This window comes from Cucurbita maxima, unplaced genomic scaffold, assembly GCF_002738345.1.
Source record: "Cucurbita maxima cultivar Rimu unplaced genomic scaffold, Cmax_1.0 Cma_Scf00038, whole genome shotgun sequence".
NCBI classification, from domain to species: Eukaryota; Viridiplantae; Streptophyta; class Magnoliopsida; order Cucurbitales; family Cucurbitaceae; genus Cucurbita; species Cucurbita maxima.
The window spans coordinates 58,026-73,457 of NW_019272054.1; the positions used below are offsets into that span (position 1 = coordinate 58,026).

General features: G+C 37.8%; 4 protein-coding genes across 7 annotated transcripts in view; 2 read left to right on the plus strand and 2 right to left on the minus strand.

The window, feature by feature from the left end:
- The window catches only part of LOC111468970 (guanosine nucleotide diphosphate dissociation inhibitor 2), a 5,717-nt gene extending 4,410 nt beyond the window's left edge, over positions 1-1,307 (plus strand). The window contains exons 11-13 of the mRNA XM_023114149.1: positions 143-353; positions 474-548; positions 1,075-1,307. Coding sequence (XP_022969917.1) covers positions 143-353; positions 474-548; positions 1,075-1,125 — 337 coding nt within the window. The 3' untranslated portion in view covers positions 1,126-1,307. The remainder of the gene's footprint in view (positions 1-142; positions 354-473; positions 549-1,074) is intronic.
- A 1,225-nt stretch (positions 1,308-2,532) lies between these two features.
- Positions 2,533-7,998, minus strand: LOC111468918 (cysteine protease ATG4-like). 2 transcript variants are annotated; one of them, XM_023114066.1, is made up of 9 exons: positions 7,708-7,998; positions 6,304-6,771; positions 6,121-6,206; positions 5,908-5,958; positions 5,420-5,799; positions 4,441-4,579; positions 3,294-3,349; positions 3,140-3,210; positions 2,533-3,058 (listed from the first exon to the last, which is right to left on the minus strand). In XM_023114066.1, the coding sequence occupies exons 2-9, from the start codon at positions 6,506-6,508 to the stop codon at positions 2,844-2,846; spliced, it is 1,203 nt and encodes a 400-aa protein (XP_022969834.1). In that variant the 5' UTR covers positions 6,509-6,771; positions 7,708-7,998; the 3' UTR covers positions 2,533-2,843. The 2 variants fall into 2 exon arrangements, with proteins under 2 accessions (XP_022969834.1, XP_022969833.1); XM_023114065.1 differs by lacking the exon at positions 7,708-7,998 and adding an exon at positions 7,312-7,533.
- A 117-nt stretch (positions 7,999-8,115) lies between these two features.
- Positions 8,116-10,742, plus strand: LOC111468919 (pentatricopeptide repeat-containing protein At5g47360). 3 transcript variants are annotated; one of them, XR_002714800.1, is made up of 3 exons: positions 8,116-8,345; positions 8,437-10,138; positions 10,222-10,742. XR_002714800.1 is itself a non-coding variant. In XM_023114067.1 (2 exons), the coding sequence occupies exon 2, from the start codon at positions 8,486-8,488 to the stop codon at positions 9,911-9,913; it is 1,428 nt and encodes a 475-aa protein (XP_022969835.1). In that variant the 5' UTR covers positions 8,116-8,345; positions 8,437-8,485; the 3' UTR covers positions 9,914-10,742. The 3 variants fall into 3 exon arrangements, 1 of the variants encoding a protein (XP_022969835.1); XR_002714799.1 differs by having other exon boundaries at positions 8,437-10,100; XM_023114067.1 differs by having other exon boundaries at positions 8,437-10,742.
- A 449-nt stretch (positions 10,743-11,191) lies between these two features.
- LOC111468955 lies at positions 11,192-14,835 on the minus strand. The gene is made up of 3 exons (XM_023114124.1): positions 14,766-14,835; positions 12,125-13,074; positions 11,192-11,463 (listed from the first exon to the last, which is right to left on the minus strand). The coding sequence occupies exon 2, from the start codon at positions 13,070-13,072 to the stop codon at positions 12,125-12,127; it is 948 nt and encodes a 315-aa protein (XP_022969892.1). The 5' UTR covers positions 13,073-13,074; positions 14,766-14,835; the 3' UTR covers positions 11,192-11,463.
- Between the last annotated feature and the right edge of the window lie 597 nt (positions 14,836-15,432).

Sequence of the window (15,432 nt, forward strand, 5' to 3'; positions counted from 1 at the left end):
AAAAGAAAAAAAAAAAAAAACAGAAAGAAAAAAGAAAATCCAACAAGTAGAACTGAAGAAGTATTAGTGTCCTCATCTGTTTATTTTCTCCGGATCTTCACCCTTTTCTTAAACATTTTTTTATCCTTGGTGTGTTCGGCAGGTATGTTTTCTGTTGCTCATACTCTCACAATGTTGCTCCAAGAGGCAAGTTTATTGCTTTTGTTACCACAGAAGCTGAGACTGATCATCCAGAGGCAGAACTGAAGCCAGGAATTGACCTGCTTGGGGCCGTTGATGAGATATTTTTTGATACATATGACAGATACGAGCCAGTCAATGAACCAACTCTGGACAATTGCTTTATATCCATGGTATGTTCACATTGAAAGCTTTTTCACATGCCCTTCTTCCTCTGCCCACGTGTGCTTGTGCTCTGTGTATTGAATTAATTCATTTCGTGTACCATAATTGCCACTTTCTCACTTCAACAGAGTTATGATGCTACAACACATTTCGAGTCAACTGTCATTGATGTGCTCAACATGTATACAATGATAACTGGCAAGGTGAGGATCGTTTTTCCTAACCATTGTATAACTTTAGATTTGAACATTTTGGTTATAGAGAAGAAGATTATATAGTGACTCAATCTTGTTTTGAATTATACAAGCGGGTGTCTTTTACAATAAAGTGGTATGTAGGTTCAGGCCATGGTAGGCATCTACCTAGGATTTAATATTCTACGAGTTATTTTGACAACTAGATACAGTAGGGTTAGTTGGTTGTCTGGTGAGAATAGTTGAGGATAGTCGGAGTAGTCACAAATATTAAGGAAAGAAAAATAAATTCATAGTTCATTTATGGTTAGAATATTTTGCCTTGACCCATATCCATCTGATGCATCATTCTTTCATGTAAAGGTAGACTTTCCCTTAAACAAGGGGTTCATAGTGACGTAGTAAATTTCATGAATTGGAGTTTAAGAAGTCTTAAAATTTGCAATAGTCGGGCTTGGTGGGCTTGATTTATATATTATATAGCGTAATGTGTTGGTGGCGAAAGTGGTAATGAAAGATGGTGGTTTGTTTTCAGGCTGTGGACCTGAGTGTGGATTTGAGTGCTGCTAGTGCTGCAGAAGAATGAACAAGCCTTGGACTGCATTGTAATTCCTGCTTCTCTTTTTTCATTCTCTACTATCTACCAAAAACTAAAACTTAGAGATGTGCCTGTATTTTCCTTGTGAAAAAGTGATTTGATTTGGTCCCCTTTGGTTTATTTTTGGTTTTAATGGACTGATTATAATGTGTTGATGCACTGATTGCTTCAAAATCTCCATCTTCGCATTGCATTCTTTTTAAATGATTGGAACAATGCCACACTTGATTACAGGTAAAAATGTTAGTTATCATGTAAGCTTTATCTGAAGATGTGATATAGAAACCTGACTACCAGTTTTGAGTTTGTGTTAATTGAAGAATCAGAGTTGATTTACGAATCAAATTTTAAACCTTCAATACACTTCCAAGTATTGAATTTACGTACCTTTTTTTTTCTTTTCCTTTTGTAAATCCATTGCAATTTATGGATTTACCACATTACAAGGATCTAATAGGTTCCCAGATTGTGTTAGAATATGCTTACTCTCCATTTTGAGGTTGATGACTTTAATTTATTCGTTCTAGTCAATTTTATTTATTGCTTCTTAAAATGTCAATAGGTCCGTGATGTCATCATTAGTTATGAAGACTTAGGTTTTAGTTAAACCCATGTTTGGTAACAATTAGACTATTTTATAACCCTCCCACTGAGGCGTTTTCATTTCTTGACATGAACATACATGACTTTTTGTGACATGAACATACATGACTTTTTGTGAGACCTTACATCGATTAGAGAGGGGAATGAAACATTATTTGTAAGGGTGTGAAAACCTCTCTCTAGCAGACGCGTTTTTAAATCTTGAGGGGAAGTTTGGAAGGGAAAGCTCAAAGAGAGAATATTTGCTAGCGGTGGGCTTGAGCTGTTACAAATGGTATTAGAGCCAAATACTGAGCGGTGTGTCAATGAGGACGTTAGACCTCGAAGGGGGTGAATTGTGAGACCCCACATTGATTAGAGAGAGGATTGAGTGCTGGTGAGAATGCTGAGCTTCGAAGGGGGTGGATTGTAAGATCCCACATTGGTTGATGGGGAGGGGGGTGAGAATGCTGAGCTTCGAAGGAGGTGAATTGTGAGATCCCACATTGATTGAAAGGGGGTGGATTGTGAGATCACACATTGGTTGAAGGGGAGACGAAGCTGAAAATTTCTCCATATAAGATGAGTTTTAGAACTTTTTTCCGTTTATCAGTCATGTTGAGAAATGTTAACAAATGAGTGTAGTAACCTACTTAACTTCAGCATAACTAATATAGGTATTAAGAGATTCCAACTACCAAAACACTGTACAACCAAGCGTTCAAATGATTTCAAGCATTAGCAACATATAAGAAGCCTATAACTTCAATCATCATTCCCAATTCTTCACGAGACAACATACAGAATTTGCAGTGGAAGAATCGGAGCATTGATAATTCATTTATGAATTTGAATTGAACCTCATTATTATACATACACACGAATGTATAACTAATGACGAAAGCGGACCAAGAATAAACAATTCAACAAATAAAGATCCAAATAACTCAACACCTTTGCAAAAGTAACACTAAAGAAACTAAAGCATTTGACATATTTTGGGCATCTCCCCCCATTTCAATCCTATTACCAACAAAGCTCGGGAACTTGGGAAGCAAGCCTGGAGCAATAATCAAGGAAGGATACCATCCCTTTCCCAGATTCCCAAACAGGTTCTATTTTCATCAAAGAAATTGCCAGTCGTCCTCATGTGCCTCCTCTTCATTCGGCATGTGCACCACGCCATCAGTATCGTCCTTCACTAACCTACTACAGTTATCCAATGCATTGCCGTGTCTCCCTGAATTCGTGGAATGTGTTTCAGCAACTGTAAACAATGGAGCTCCATCCGACTCGTCTGCCAACTTCGATGCCCGATAACAGAAATCATCGAAATCATCTGGCACCAGAAAAAAATTTCAAAAGAATCAGGAAGCATCAATCAAGTTGTTATCCACAATTATGAAGCTAGAGTGCAAACCTTTGTCTCGACAATAAAATCCAATTGCTAGAGAAGGATCCATGGATTCTAAGGGGATGTGCCGGATAACACTAAAGAAAACAATGCATTAATATATAAGAAACAAAGCGAACAACAGTAAACCACGAGACATTTATGGTATGGAAAAACTCACTTGCAGTGATAAGAGGAAGTATCTGCCTCTAGGTCATCCTTATCAATATTAACTACCTAAAATGGAAACATTGTTAGACGGTCATTATGATAACTTAGATTTATTTACAAATATGTCACATTAAATTATCCTGGAGAGAGACAGGATAAGACATTATAGTATTCATTACGTTTTATCAATTTATTAGCTGAGTCCACATGCCTACAATGGAGCATTGAATCTCACCACCTCCCAAACTTCATCACACGAACTCTCCAACCCTTTAAAAATCCCATTGTTCCTCTCGAGCAAGGGACATCTAATACTCTAACCCACCCTTTCTCTAACACGAATCGGTGAGTTTCGGCCACCAACACTTCGTCCCATGCTGGAAACTAATAGCACAATCTTGAACCATCCCACATCTAAAGTCAAACAATTCCTTAGAAGAGCCTCTTCACATAGGATTACTGGCAAATTCCTGCAAACCCCTTAAACACTTAAGTCTTCACCGAATAACTTCATCACTCGGTATCAATTTCCTCCCTAGAATCAGTCGCCTTCTCCTTCATCACCAAAACACTTCTGACACGTTAAGCCATCTTTGAGCACCTTCACAAAGGATGACTCTAATTTTGGAGGAGGCTCGACTCTTTCAATCTTAGTTAAACCAAGCGCTTTTAGGAGAATGATATTTGGCGCATCTCAAAAAGAATCCCATGCCCCTCTACCTTGTGGTACAAAAAGAGATAATTCCATTGCAACAACAAACCAAGTTCCTCTCACATTCAAAACCACTTGTACCCAACACAATGCCTCAGGTGCTCATCATCTTCCGAAGAAAAGAAGGTCACTCGATCTTTGGACAAGACTCTCAAGGCAATAGCTTACCCACACCACTATCCCCAAATTCAACGTAATTTTTGAGAACTTGGCCTTACTAACTCTTTGAACTCCACTCCTTTCCAAACTAGCTCACTTTCAACACAAACCTCTTTTGTTCCACCCTCACAAGAAGAGGCTTAACTTCTTTCACTCTCATGGAATCCCCCAATGAAACACCACCTATCTATTACAATCACCATAATGATATCACACGTCAGACACATACAAAAGAAAGGATAATTTAGATTTTCTTAAAAAAGGATCTCCAAGGAAATTAATGTACCTGCTGAACTTCATGTGGATCAAGATAAAAGGCATTTTCATCTTGAACACCCACAATGTATGTTGAAACACTGGGCTTCCCTCCCAAGATCCCGAGGCTTTGAGGAAAGGTAAATGTCGTTTTCAATGATAGGATGTACCTTCACAAGTTGAATAAGTATGTTGAGCATAAATTTCTAAGCTCCAATTTCTACCAGTCAAACTACAGAAATAACATGTAGGTCTCCAGAATAGTCAAGTGAGGCTGCTATATTTTAGCAAACAAGCTAGTAAACATACATGTACCTCTTTATGACAATCAGTAAAAGATCACAACATAAATAAAGATTTCAAGATCTCTACTAAGACTAACGGTATTCGGAAATTGATAAGCCAATCAAGCAATGGTTTCTAGGGCCTGGGGCAATGAAGTAAATAGCCATTGGCATTTTTGTTATTATGGCTTATAAATTGAACATAAAGAGAACTTTGGTTAGTATGAGAAAGGATCCCAAGGAACTGAGAAGGCTCCTAGTTAAAGCCACACTTCCAAATGTAGTATCAGAGCTACATTTCCCATTTAAAGTTCGATTTTATCCTCCAATTAGCCACATCCATAAGCAACAAATCCTCCAACCTGACATCTTCACATTTCGTTTTTCCAACTTTCTTTTTAAAGAATCCAATTTAACAATAGACATAAAGTACAACCTTCCCCTACCCTTCCCCAAAAATCCTCACACCATGAAGCAATGCTAGACTTAAAAGAGTTTGATACAGCAACAATTCTAAACCTAGGTGCCAAAATTTGCTTCTTACCGAAACTTTTAATTTTCAATAAAACTGCTCAGGCATGAAGATGCAAAACCAATTATTAGGGAAAAACTATGGCCTATAAACGTACTACTTCTCGTATGAGAATCCTATTTCGCTGTTATTAAAATGAGAGTTAAGCCCAAAGTATGAAAAAATATACAAGCCAGTAAACAACTGTAACATACCTTGGATTGATTTTTTCAAGTCCAAGAACCAAAGGAACTAATAAAAGAATGGGGGTCCAATCAAGTTGGCCTTTTGAAAACTCAAAACAATGTCTTGAGGCATCATCAATGTATAAAACTGGAGCACCACCTCTCTCTCCGTCTTCGTCTCCAGAAACAATGTAAATGGCCATTGGAAGTTGCTGGTCTTGGAGATTAGGGGTCTCCCTCTTTAAGCGGACAAGATTCTCCCATGACCTACACATCGCATAAGGTCCCACCCATGACCCAGCAGCAAGGTCATAGGCCCTTCCTGCCTGAAGAAGATTATGGACTGAAAATGCTGATTTCTCCGAGTCACCAAAAAGGTGCAAGACTTCAACATATTCTTTATCCAATGGCTGCCAATTAAAGACAATTACTTTTAATGCTAATTGTTTAGGAAATACATCAGTAAGTCAAACAAATCTTTCAGCAAATCTTTCAGTATCGTCACCATACATCCATACCTTCCGCGAAGTCTTTCTCCAAGATCTTCCTAATCTATGAAAAAGTAATGCCTGTAAATAATACGGAGATTAATAAAAGGAAATAACAAAATACCTTTTTGGAAACCCTCATAACCAAAGTATGGTTAGTACAAATGCATAAATAAAAATAAAAATAAAAATCATCAGAACCGAGAGTGAGAACAGCAATGGCTAGAGTATGAATTTGTCTACCTGAGCAACAAGCATTTGACTGCTTCTTAGCATGCAGCCCCAATTTACATCACTGGTGTATTTTGAGTCTTGAATAACATTGAAACCTATAAGTGGAGAGACAAAAAAGTTAACTGCAAGTTGTCCAGGAAACATATGCCTTGTGATACAAGTATAACTAAAAGAGAGCATATTTCATGAAACCTTTACGATAGGTAATCAAAATTCTAGATGAAAAATCTAGCTCGAATCCTGCTGCACCATTGCTAGTAACATCATCAGGAGCCTGATCCTGGGAAATTTTATGGCACACACCAAGAAGCCATATATCACCGCCGGAGCTATAGACACCACTCCTGTGAGAACCCAATATGCGCTCCTGAAGTCTTCTCATTGAGCCACTAGTCATAACTTTTCTTACAGTTGTCCAGACATTTTGTCGAGAATGAAATGTCTTCTATTTCACTAACAGAGGGCTCTTTGTGATGTTCAAAGATTGTTAAAGTAGATGTGAGGAAGCTTGACCATACGGAGGCTTTGGAGGATACGTGATTTTTAGACCCTAACTCTGGACAAACAGATTGCTGAGTTCTATCTATAGTATCAGTTGTACTTTCAGAAGAGCATGTTGAATTCAGATCTTTCCCCCTTCCCATGAAAACCCTTCATTGCCTAGCCAACAAAGTGAAAACAATGACTAGATACGAAGTTATTTCAAGAAAATTCCACAAGTCAAAGTTAATATAGAGATAAGAAAAAATTAAAGGGCGAGCTTTTTATAGGCCCAAAAAAAGGCGAGTTCTAGAAAAAGAAAGCACATGGAATGAAAATACAGTACAAGAGGACTCATGTAAGAAACCATGGGCAGGGGGATGTTATCACAAAAAATTACAGATTCCAGTCATAATAGTGTGTATCAGTGACTAAGAAAACAAGGATGAATGTAATTCGTACTTCATTTCATCTCTCCTTAAAACATTCTACACGAAATGAATGATCAACATGAGTGCCATGCCGTTTTGGTTCTGTAGCCTTGAAACTTTTTAAAGAGCTAACATAACAGAAAATAGCTCCAACGGAAAAGAATAAGACCAACAGGATAATTACACAAGTTCTTAAAAAAATTCGTCCAAATTGAGGCATCAAACTTGATGAATAATAAACTGTTAAATGCTCAACTTTCATTTTAATTAAGACAGAATAAGAGCTCACCTTTAGAGATGGCTGCATTCAATCGCTTTGAATATATATACAGAACTGAAATGCGTTTAGCAAGAGCATGATTGATTAAAACATGTTTCAAGTTTTACCAAAATGATTTCAAATTTTCAAAGTCCCGTGCACATGAAAAAGTTAACGATGACAGCTGATAACAGGATATCTCCAGTCAAAACATTGGAGAATTCGCTAGAGTGAGTAAGACGAATTGGCTCCAACATAAAACTGCGAAGTCATGAACACACAACCGAAAGCAAACAAACCTATTAGAAATTGCAGAAAATAGAACAGGGAGAAACGAAAAAGAAGATCAGAGAGATGGAGAAAAATCCAATTAGCCGAAACATGAGAGAAATCGTCAGGAAAAAAAGGAAAAAAAAGAAAAAAAACCTTCTGAAGGCGTTAGAATCCAGCATCCTCTATTCAGCGCAACAGCCTCCAAGCAAGCAATCAAAGTAGATATTCCCTATCAATTGGGTTTCCAATTTCACAAAATTGTGCGGCTTCAAGCACGAGGGATTAAGAATTGATTGTAATTGCGTAGGCCATCAGCTTCCCAGTATATAAAAACTGGGTTAAATCAACGTCAATGGGGGAATAAGGATTCGGTATTGTAGCTGCTTCGTTTCTGGTGAGCTTCGACTTCGAATGAGTTGTCGCTGAGCTGACTTTGGGCTCTTTCACTTGGGCTGCACCTCGGCCCATCTTGGACCCTATAAAACACCCTAAATTAAAAATAATATCTTTAATACAAGTCTAAAAAATACTTAAGCTAAGGTAAATACAGAATTTCAGGCGTCAAAAAATCAAAAGATTTTTCCGAGAATAAAAGATTCCTCCACCTCGCCGCCGCGGCTATTTCGTTCTGTCCAGGCCGTCCGCCCCCGATGCCTTGCGGCCTGTCACAAATTATCTTGCCGTCTGCCCTTCGCACGCCACCATCGGCCTCTGCTGTCCGTTGCATACTTGTGCTTTCGTCGGCAACTATCAATGAATTCAAACCAAATCGAACCGGATTCCAATCCTAGGTCATTTGCGATTTTTGTACTCTGTTTTCGGTAAATATAAGAATTTTCTAAAAGTTATTATGCTTACTTATTTCATCTTAATCGTTTGCAGCTGCGCTTCGTGAAATAAAGCATTTTGTTGCCGTGAAATTACCCTATCGATGGCTCTCTTTCGAATCTTTTACCCCCGACCATCATCATTTCGATTCAAGATCTCCACCTTATCTACCTTGCAGTTAAGTACAGTCTCTTCTGCCGATTTATTTTATGACCATCTGCAGAAAAACAATGGTAATGTGGAGAAAACCCTTGCTACTGTAAGGACCAAGTTGGATTCCAGATGTGTCAACCAAGTATTGCATAAATGTTCTTTCGAACTGTCCCCAATGGGTCTTAGATTTTTTATATGGGCTGGTCGACAGCCTAATTATAGGCATAGTTCTTTTATGTACGCTAGAGCTTGTGAACTGATTGGACTTAATCGAAGTCCATGTTTGCTTTTTAATGTTATTGAAGATTATAGGAGGGAGGGTTGCCTTTTAGATATTGGGATGTTTAAGGTTATCTTAAACTTGTGTAAAGAAGGTAAGCTTGCCAAAGAGGCTTTGTCGATATTAGGGAAAATGGCTGAATTTCATTTGCGTGCTGATACTACAATGTATAATCTGGTCATAAGGTTATTTACTGAGAAGGGGGAGATGGATAAGGCGATGGAGTTGTTAAAAGAGATGGATTCAGTTGATATTGATCCTAATATGATCACTTATATTGCCATGCTCAAAGGATTCTGTGATGTGGGTCGTCTGGAGGATGCTTATGGATTATTTAAGGTTATGAAGGAAAATGGATGTGCACCCAATACAGTGGCTTACTCCGTGCTACTTAATGGTGCCAGTCGGCATGGGGATCTGGAAAAGCTAATGGAATTGTTGGAAGAGATGGAAAAACAAGGGGGAAATTGCGGTCCAAATACTGTCACGTACACTTCCATAATCCAGAGTCTATGTGAAGTAGGCCAGCCTCTGGAGGCATTGAAGATATTGGACAGAATGGAAGACTCTGGTTGTTCTCCAAATCGTGTCACAGTTAGCGCGTTAGTAAAGGAATTTTGTAAAGATGGTCACATGGAGGAGGCTTATAAGTTGATTGATAGAGTTGCTGCAAGAGGTGGTGCTTCCTATGGTGATTGCTATAGCTCACTTGTAATATCCTTGATTAAGATGAAAAGGATTGCCGAGGCAGAGGAGCTATTTAGAAACATGTTAGCCAATGGGGTGAAGCCCGATGGCGTGGCTTGTACTCTCATGATCAAGGAATTGTGCTTAGAGGAGCGAGTGGTCGATGGTTTTAACTTATGCAACGAAGTCAATAGGAATGGATATTTATCTTCCATTGATTCTGATATTTATTCTCTTCTTTTAGTTGGACTTTGTGAGCATGACCACTCTGTGGACGCTGCAAAACTTGCAAGGTTGATGCTTCAAAAAGGGATTCGTTTGAAACCTCACTATGCTGAAAGTATCATCAAACATGTGAAGAAATTTGGAGGCCAAGATTTAGTTATGCATTTGGGTGGAATAAGGGAATGACGAGCAAATCCTTCCAAGAACCTAATATGGTTTAGAACTAAGGTTTTAGCAAGCTTCAAACATATAGGTTGTTTAGCCATAGTGTAGATATGGATGTCAAACCAGTCTCAATTGCTTATGGGAGAAAAGATGACTGTCATGACCTTGTGATCCTCTTGAGTGTTTCACTTTACTGATTGCTGGAATGGTATGACAAAAGCCCTTCCTATAACCACAAATCAAATTGTACGTGTTAGAGGTTACGAGTTCTATTTTGATCGTGTACCTGAAGTACATCTTACTAGTTTCTCAAATTTCAATATTGTCAGGTCAAGTGAAGATGCGTTTAAAATTTCGGTATAGCCAACTTGAAGCACGTTCAATAGCGGTGCCAAGCAACGCTGCTCTGTATTCACAAGCTTAGTGCCACTCAAGGTCCTACGGCAGATTGTGAATTGTTGATATCTTAATTGTTGAGAAGAGCATTTCGAATGTGAGTGTACATAAGCCTTTGGCACTCGTTTGTGTCACTTTTCCTCATTGCGTTTGGCTTGGCCCTGACTTCTGCAACATAGTTTCATAAGCCTTTGGCACTCGTTTGTGTCACTTTTCCTCATTGCGTTTGGCTTGGCCCTGACTTCTGCAACATAGTTTGTATCTGTTTGAGTGAATGAATCTAAGAGCGTATATCGAAAGATAAAAGACATGTGGTGTATTGTACATGTGGTGTATTGTATTCACGAGCCATACGTATTTAGAGATGATCATTTTTCTTGTGGAAAATGGGAGAGATTTTGAGTTGACTAAATGCAGACAGAGAAGTAAAATACATTCATCATCCCTTTTTCTGTAGCCACTCCTATTATTATTACTTTAATATACATGTTTCAAGCTTCATTATTGAAAATTGTACATTTATCGAGTTAATTCTTCCCCTTCTTTTACTTGAAATTTAGACTTTGATAATTAGACTTTGATAATTTGTGATACATCATTCATGTAAGTAATTTTGAAATATTTCTAAGATATGATTAAAATAAGTTTAAAATTCTTATGGTTAATAGTATGCTTACACTAGTAAAATTTCGTTAATATTTTGTTACATTTCATCCGAAAACATCAATTCATCATCCCTTATGCTATATCAAACTTGTTAATGATAAAATTTATAACCTTGCACTTGAGTGAATATTTTTCTATAATATAATAAAAACGCCAAATTATCTTGTGTCATGTCAAATATGTCGATGTCAAACCTTATAGGCACAATGGACTTTAAAATTCTACACTGAAGCTAGGTGAAGCGAAAGGCGCCTAATGCTAACATTAGCTATTTCAACACTTTCATTCTCTTCCAAAAGCAACAAATTCACCATCCAAAGTTAGTGCCAAAACTAAGTAGTTTAAAACAAAAGGAAACGCCTCTTACATAGTGACCATGACAATTAAGTGACAAAAGAGTTCAGTCAACAATCCCTTGGAATGTCTATGGAAGGACATCATACTTCTTTTTATAAGAAAGAAAAAAAAAACGTCCACTCTTCCTCCAGATGGTGCTCTTTTATTTACTCCTGCACCCACAAAATCAATTACCTCTATATCAGACAAGCATAAACGTCTCCACAGACAGAGAAACAAACATTATGCAGAAGAATTCACCTTGATTCATTCATAACCTCTACTTTCACTAGTCAATACTAACAAAAGTCCTCACTTAGATCCTCATGGCTGTTATATGTACATTCTCGCTCGAAAAATGTGGACTAACCCATAATAACAGTTAGATGCTGGTTCAAAATACATTTTCGAACGTGTAAACTATCCGGTACATCGTTCTAGCCTCTAAAAAGTTCTAGTCTTGCTCATCCCTAACAGTCACATTATCTGAACCCTTCAAGTAACTAACATATTGACCCTCTGAACTTTTTTTCACTTCCTCTGATTGACGTCCCTATCAGCTATCAGGAGCTAGTTCTAATATAGCCTATACACCTTATGGAAGAATGACCTCCTTTGATTCGAAACTGAACAAACTAGGAAAGGAGGCAGGCCCCTCTAATTAACTAACTTATTTGTGTAAGAATATGAATGGATGAACTTGTCCATCCAGTAACTGTCGTGATTTCAGATTTTATATGCTTTCTCCATGAGCAGTGTGAAGTTTCAAGAATTTCTATTTTGAATCAAGTTGCGCATAGCAGTAGTAATAACAGAGAAGGAGATGTCGCATACCTAGTTCTCATCCTCGTCACTACCATCCTCCCTATTCTTCTTGAGGCGAGTGGTACCGCCCACTTTAATGATGGGCAACTTCATCTCACCGAAAGGTGTGTTGACACGAATATTCCCTTTTATGGTGTAGCCAGTACCTCTTCCTCTAATCATTTCCCAAAGTGCCGAACCGAAGTCCTTAGGCCTAAAAGTGATTGGTAAGTCGACGTAGCTGATCCCATTTTTATCAATGGGTGTAAATTTGGAGAGATCCGAGCGTCCAATACTAATATCAGAGAGCCAAACTTCACAGTCGAGGTCCTTCAATCCCAACTCAAAGTCATTCTTATTTTCCAATTTCAAATGGAGAATGGCAACAGTTTCTTCAAATGAAAATCTCTGGAAATGTATCTTCTCAATACTGACGTCGGGCTTGTAAGGAATAGGGATCTCTCCAGTTTTCTCAAGTGGCAATGTCAGTCTCCCAAAAACAGGCACATCCACAATTAGATCAACCTTGACCCTGTAAGGAATGATACTGCCAGGTTTAATGTCATGATATGTGTTCTTTATATCATCATAAACCAACTTCAGAGGAATTTTGACAGTCTCCTCTCCATGAGCATGAATTGTTCCAGCATCAGGAATCAAACCAGAGATCAGTTTCCTGCCATCACTCTCTATCAAATAGTTAATGTCAATTAGAGGAATGGGAACAGGATTAGGGTTTTTAACCAGAACATCAACGACAATCTCAGCCTTCTCAAGATTGATCGAGATAATATGAATCCCAGTGACATCGGCAATCGGCTTCCCGAAACTCATCTTTTCTTCAATCTTCTCGCCAACGTCATGCATAAAACCTTTCACTTTGTTAAGGAATCCACCCTTCTCTTCATTTTCACCTTCCTTCTTGTCTTTGTCTTTATCACCCCTTTCTACGATCTCAGGTCTATATGAAGACGCCATAACTTCATTGCAAATTACAAATGCACAGATTTAGAACAATTCTCAGATTTATTCTGTTCTAAAAATTCAAAGATGCAATTGGATGGCAACGTAAACAAAATATGTACTGCATAAGAAAAATGCACCGTTTTCCTCTGTGAATGTTTGATTAATCCACCACACCACCTAAATGGTGTGAAAGTTATCTTATTTATAATCAAATGAATTACAAGGATATGGAAATAGTAATAAATGGAAATAACAATAAATGGAAAGATACCTATAATAAGGCAAATATTTATTTGCCTTATAATAAAATATCAAATATAGTATATATGGTAAACTATAATTTATTACTAAATATCCTTAACACCCCACCGCAAGGTAAGCGTCGGATTTAAACGAACGTGAAGCTTGAATCTGAAAAATTCAAAAAGGTTGAGAAACACTTTTCATGAAGATGCTAACAACCCGGTTCTTGGCCATCAAAAATTGCAGAGGGATCGCCGCTCAGCGGCGATGCTGCCTTGGCTTCTGCGAGAATATGTCTAACCCATGAAGAGGGATTGTCGCTTAGCGACGATTCTGCCTTGGCTCTGGTGAGAATATTTCTAACCCCAAGAAGTAGAAGGGGAAACCTAGAGCAAGGGACAAAGACAATGTTGAAGCCGGAAGAGTCGCCACATTGGGCGAAGGAGCCAATTTTGGCGAGAAGGGCAGTCGAAAGAGTCGCCTCATCGGGCGAAGAAGCCAATTTTGGCAGGAAGGGCAGCGGCAACTTGGTTGGCAAATAGGCCAGTGCGGCACCCAGATTCCGAAGGTAAATCTCTGCAAAAGGTTGATAGGTTTAGGTTAGGGTTTATGTGAAGGATGAAGGTTGATTGGGAAGAAAATGAGAGAGACTATATTGGCCAAGGGGAAAACCGATTGGGTTGGAAAAGGTGAGGTTGTATGTACAAAGTATGACGAAAGGTGATTTGGAGGTCAATAGGGTGGAGCTAATCAATCGGCTCCGACTACGGCAGCCATGAAGACTGCCCCTGCGGCGTCAAAACCAGCAGGGGTGGTGGAGAAGAAGATTAGAGAATTCAAAAGCCATTGAAAAGAAAGGATCGGGGTTGTTAAACCGAGAGGGCTCTGATACCATGTGAATGTTTGATTAATCCACCACACCACCTAAATGGTGTGAAAGTTATCTTATTTATAATCAAATGAATTACAAGGATATGGAAATAGTAATAAATGGAAATAACAATAAATGGAAAGATACCTATAATAATAAAGCAAATATTAGATATTTGCCTTATAATAAAATATCAAATATAGTATATATGGTAAACTATAATTTATTACTAAATATCCTTAACATCCTCAACAACATGAACCAAAATTGTAGAGACAGAGAACAATAGTTTCAAAATCAAATATCATCCTGTGGTGATCAATATATTTTCCGGCGAACAATACTAATGCCGAAAAGTCTACCAAACTAACAAAACATCCGCAAGAAACGATACAAAAGACATTAACAATTTAGCAATAAGAAAACCTGGAAAAGCAATGGATTGAGTCAGATGAGGTGGAGACGATACAAGTCAAGAAAACAAATATGAAGAGGTTGTAAGAAACAAAAAGAAAAGCGAAGGGAACACGGAAGAGAAGAGAAATGAGAGCAGAAATTCAAAATGTAGCAGTAGAAAGGAGAAGAATTCACCTGAGAGAGAGAGATCAGAATCGCAGTGGGAGAGGAAGGAATTGAAGGAAGAAGAAGAAGAACAGAGGAGAGAGATTTAGATCCGAAGAAGGAGGACGAATGACCGATCAGTTTGGCGCCAAGGGACACGTTGTGGGCTTTACGCGCGGCCCATCAAATTTCTTGCCATGAAGACTTCACGTGCCTCCACGTAGACAACACCCATTTCAACCACTGACATCTTTTCTTTCCAATATATTTATAATTTTTATATTAACAAAATAATAAATTCTACAAATTATCCTTTAATTTTCCCCTAAATTTCCATAATAAAACAACGTAGTCAGGTTAGGATGCTTGGAATTAAAAAATAAATAATTTCACACGCAATCTTCTAAAAATATTAAAATTATAGGAAAAAAATAATTTTCAAAGCCGCCCAATTTGCAAATTAATGACGTCATATAAACTTCTTTTTTTTTTTGCCCCTCCATTTATATTCCCAGTATTTATATATTTCAATTTTATTTCATGCAAAATAATTATTCTAAAAAAAAGTTTACAAAATAATTATTCAAAAAAAAAGTGTACCACCAAAAATATTAAATTGGAAAATCTTTAAGTCCATTTTTAGTCGTAAATGGGAAAATCTTTATTTTATTTTATTTTTTAATTAATTTTTGGAATA

Excerpts from the sequence above, each read along its gene's own strand:
- LOC111468955 (XM_023114124.1), bottom strand. The coding sequence starts at position 13,072 with ATGGCGTCTTCATATAGACCTGAGATCGTAGAAAGGGGTGATAAAGAC.
- LOC111468919 (XM_023114067.1), top strand. The coding sequence starts at position 8,486 with ATGGCTCTCTTTCGAATCTTTTACCCCCGACCATCATCATTTCGATTC.
- LOC111468918 (XM_023114066.1), bottom strand. The coding sequence starts at position 6,508 with ATGACTAGTGGCTCAATGAGAAGACTTCAGGAGCGCATATTGGGTTCT. Across the intron at positions 5,959-6,120 it reads GTCAAATGCTTGTTGCTCAG|GCATTACTTTTTCATAGATT; the intron begins GTAGACAAATTC and ends TATTATTTACAG. Across the intron at positions 3,211-3,293 it reads ACTTCCTCTTATCACTGCAA|TGTTATCCGGCACATCCCCT; the intron begins GTGAGTTTTTCC and ends TGTTTTCTTTAG.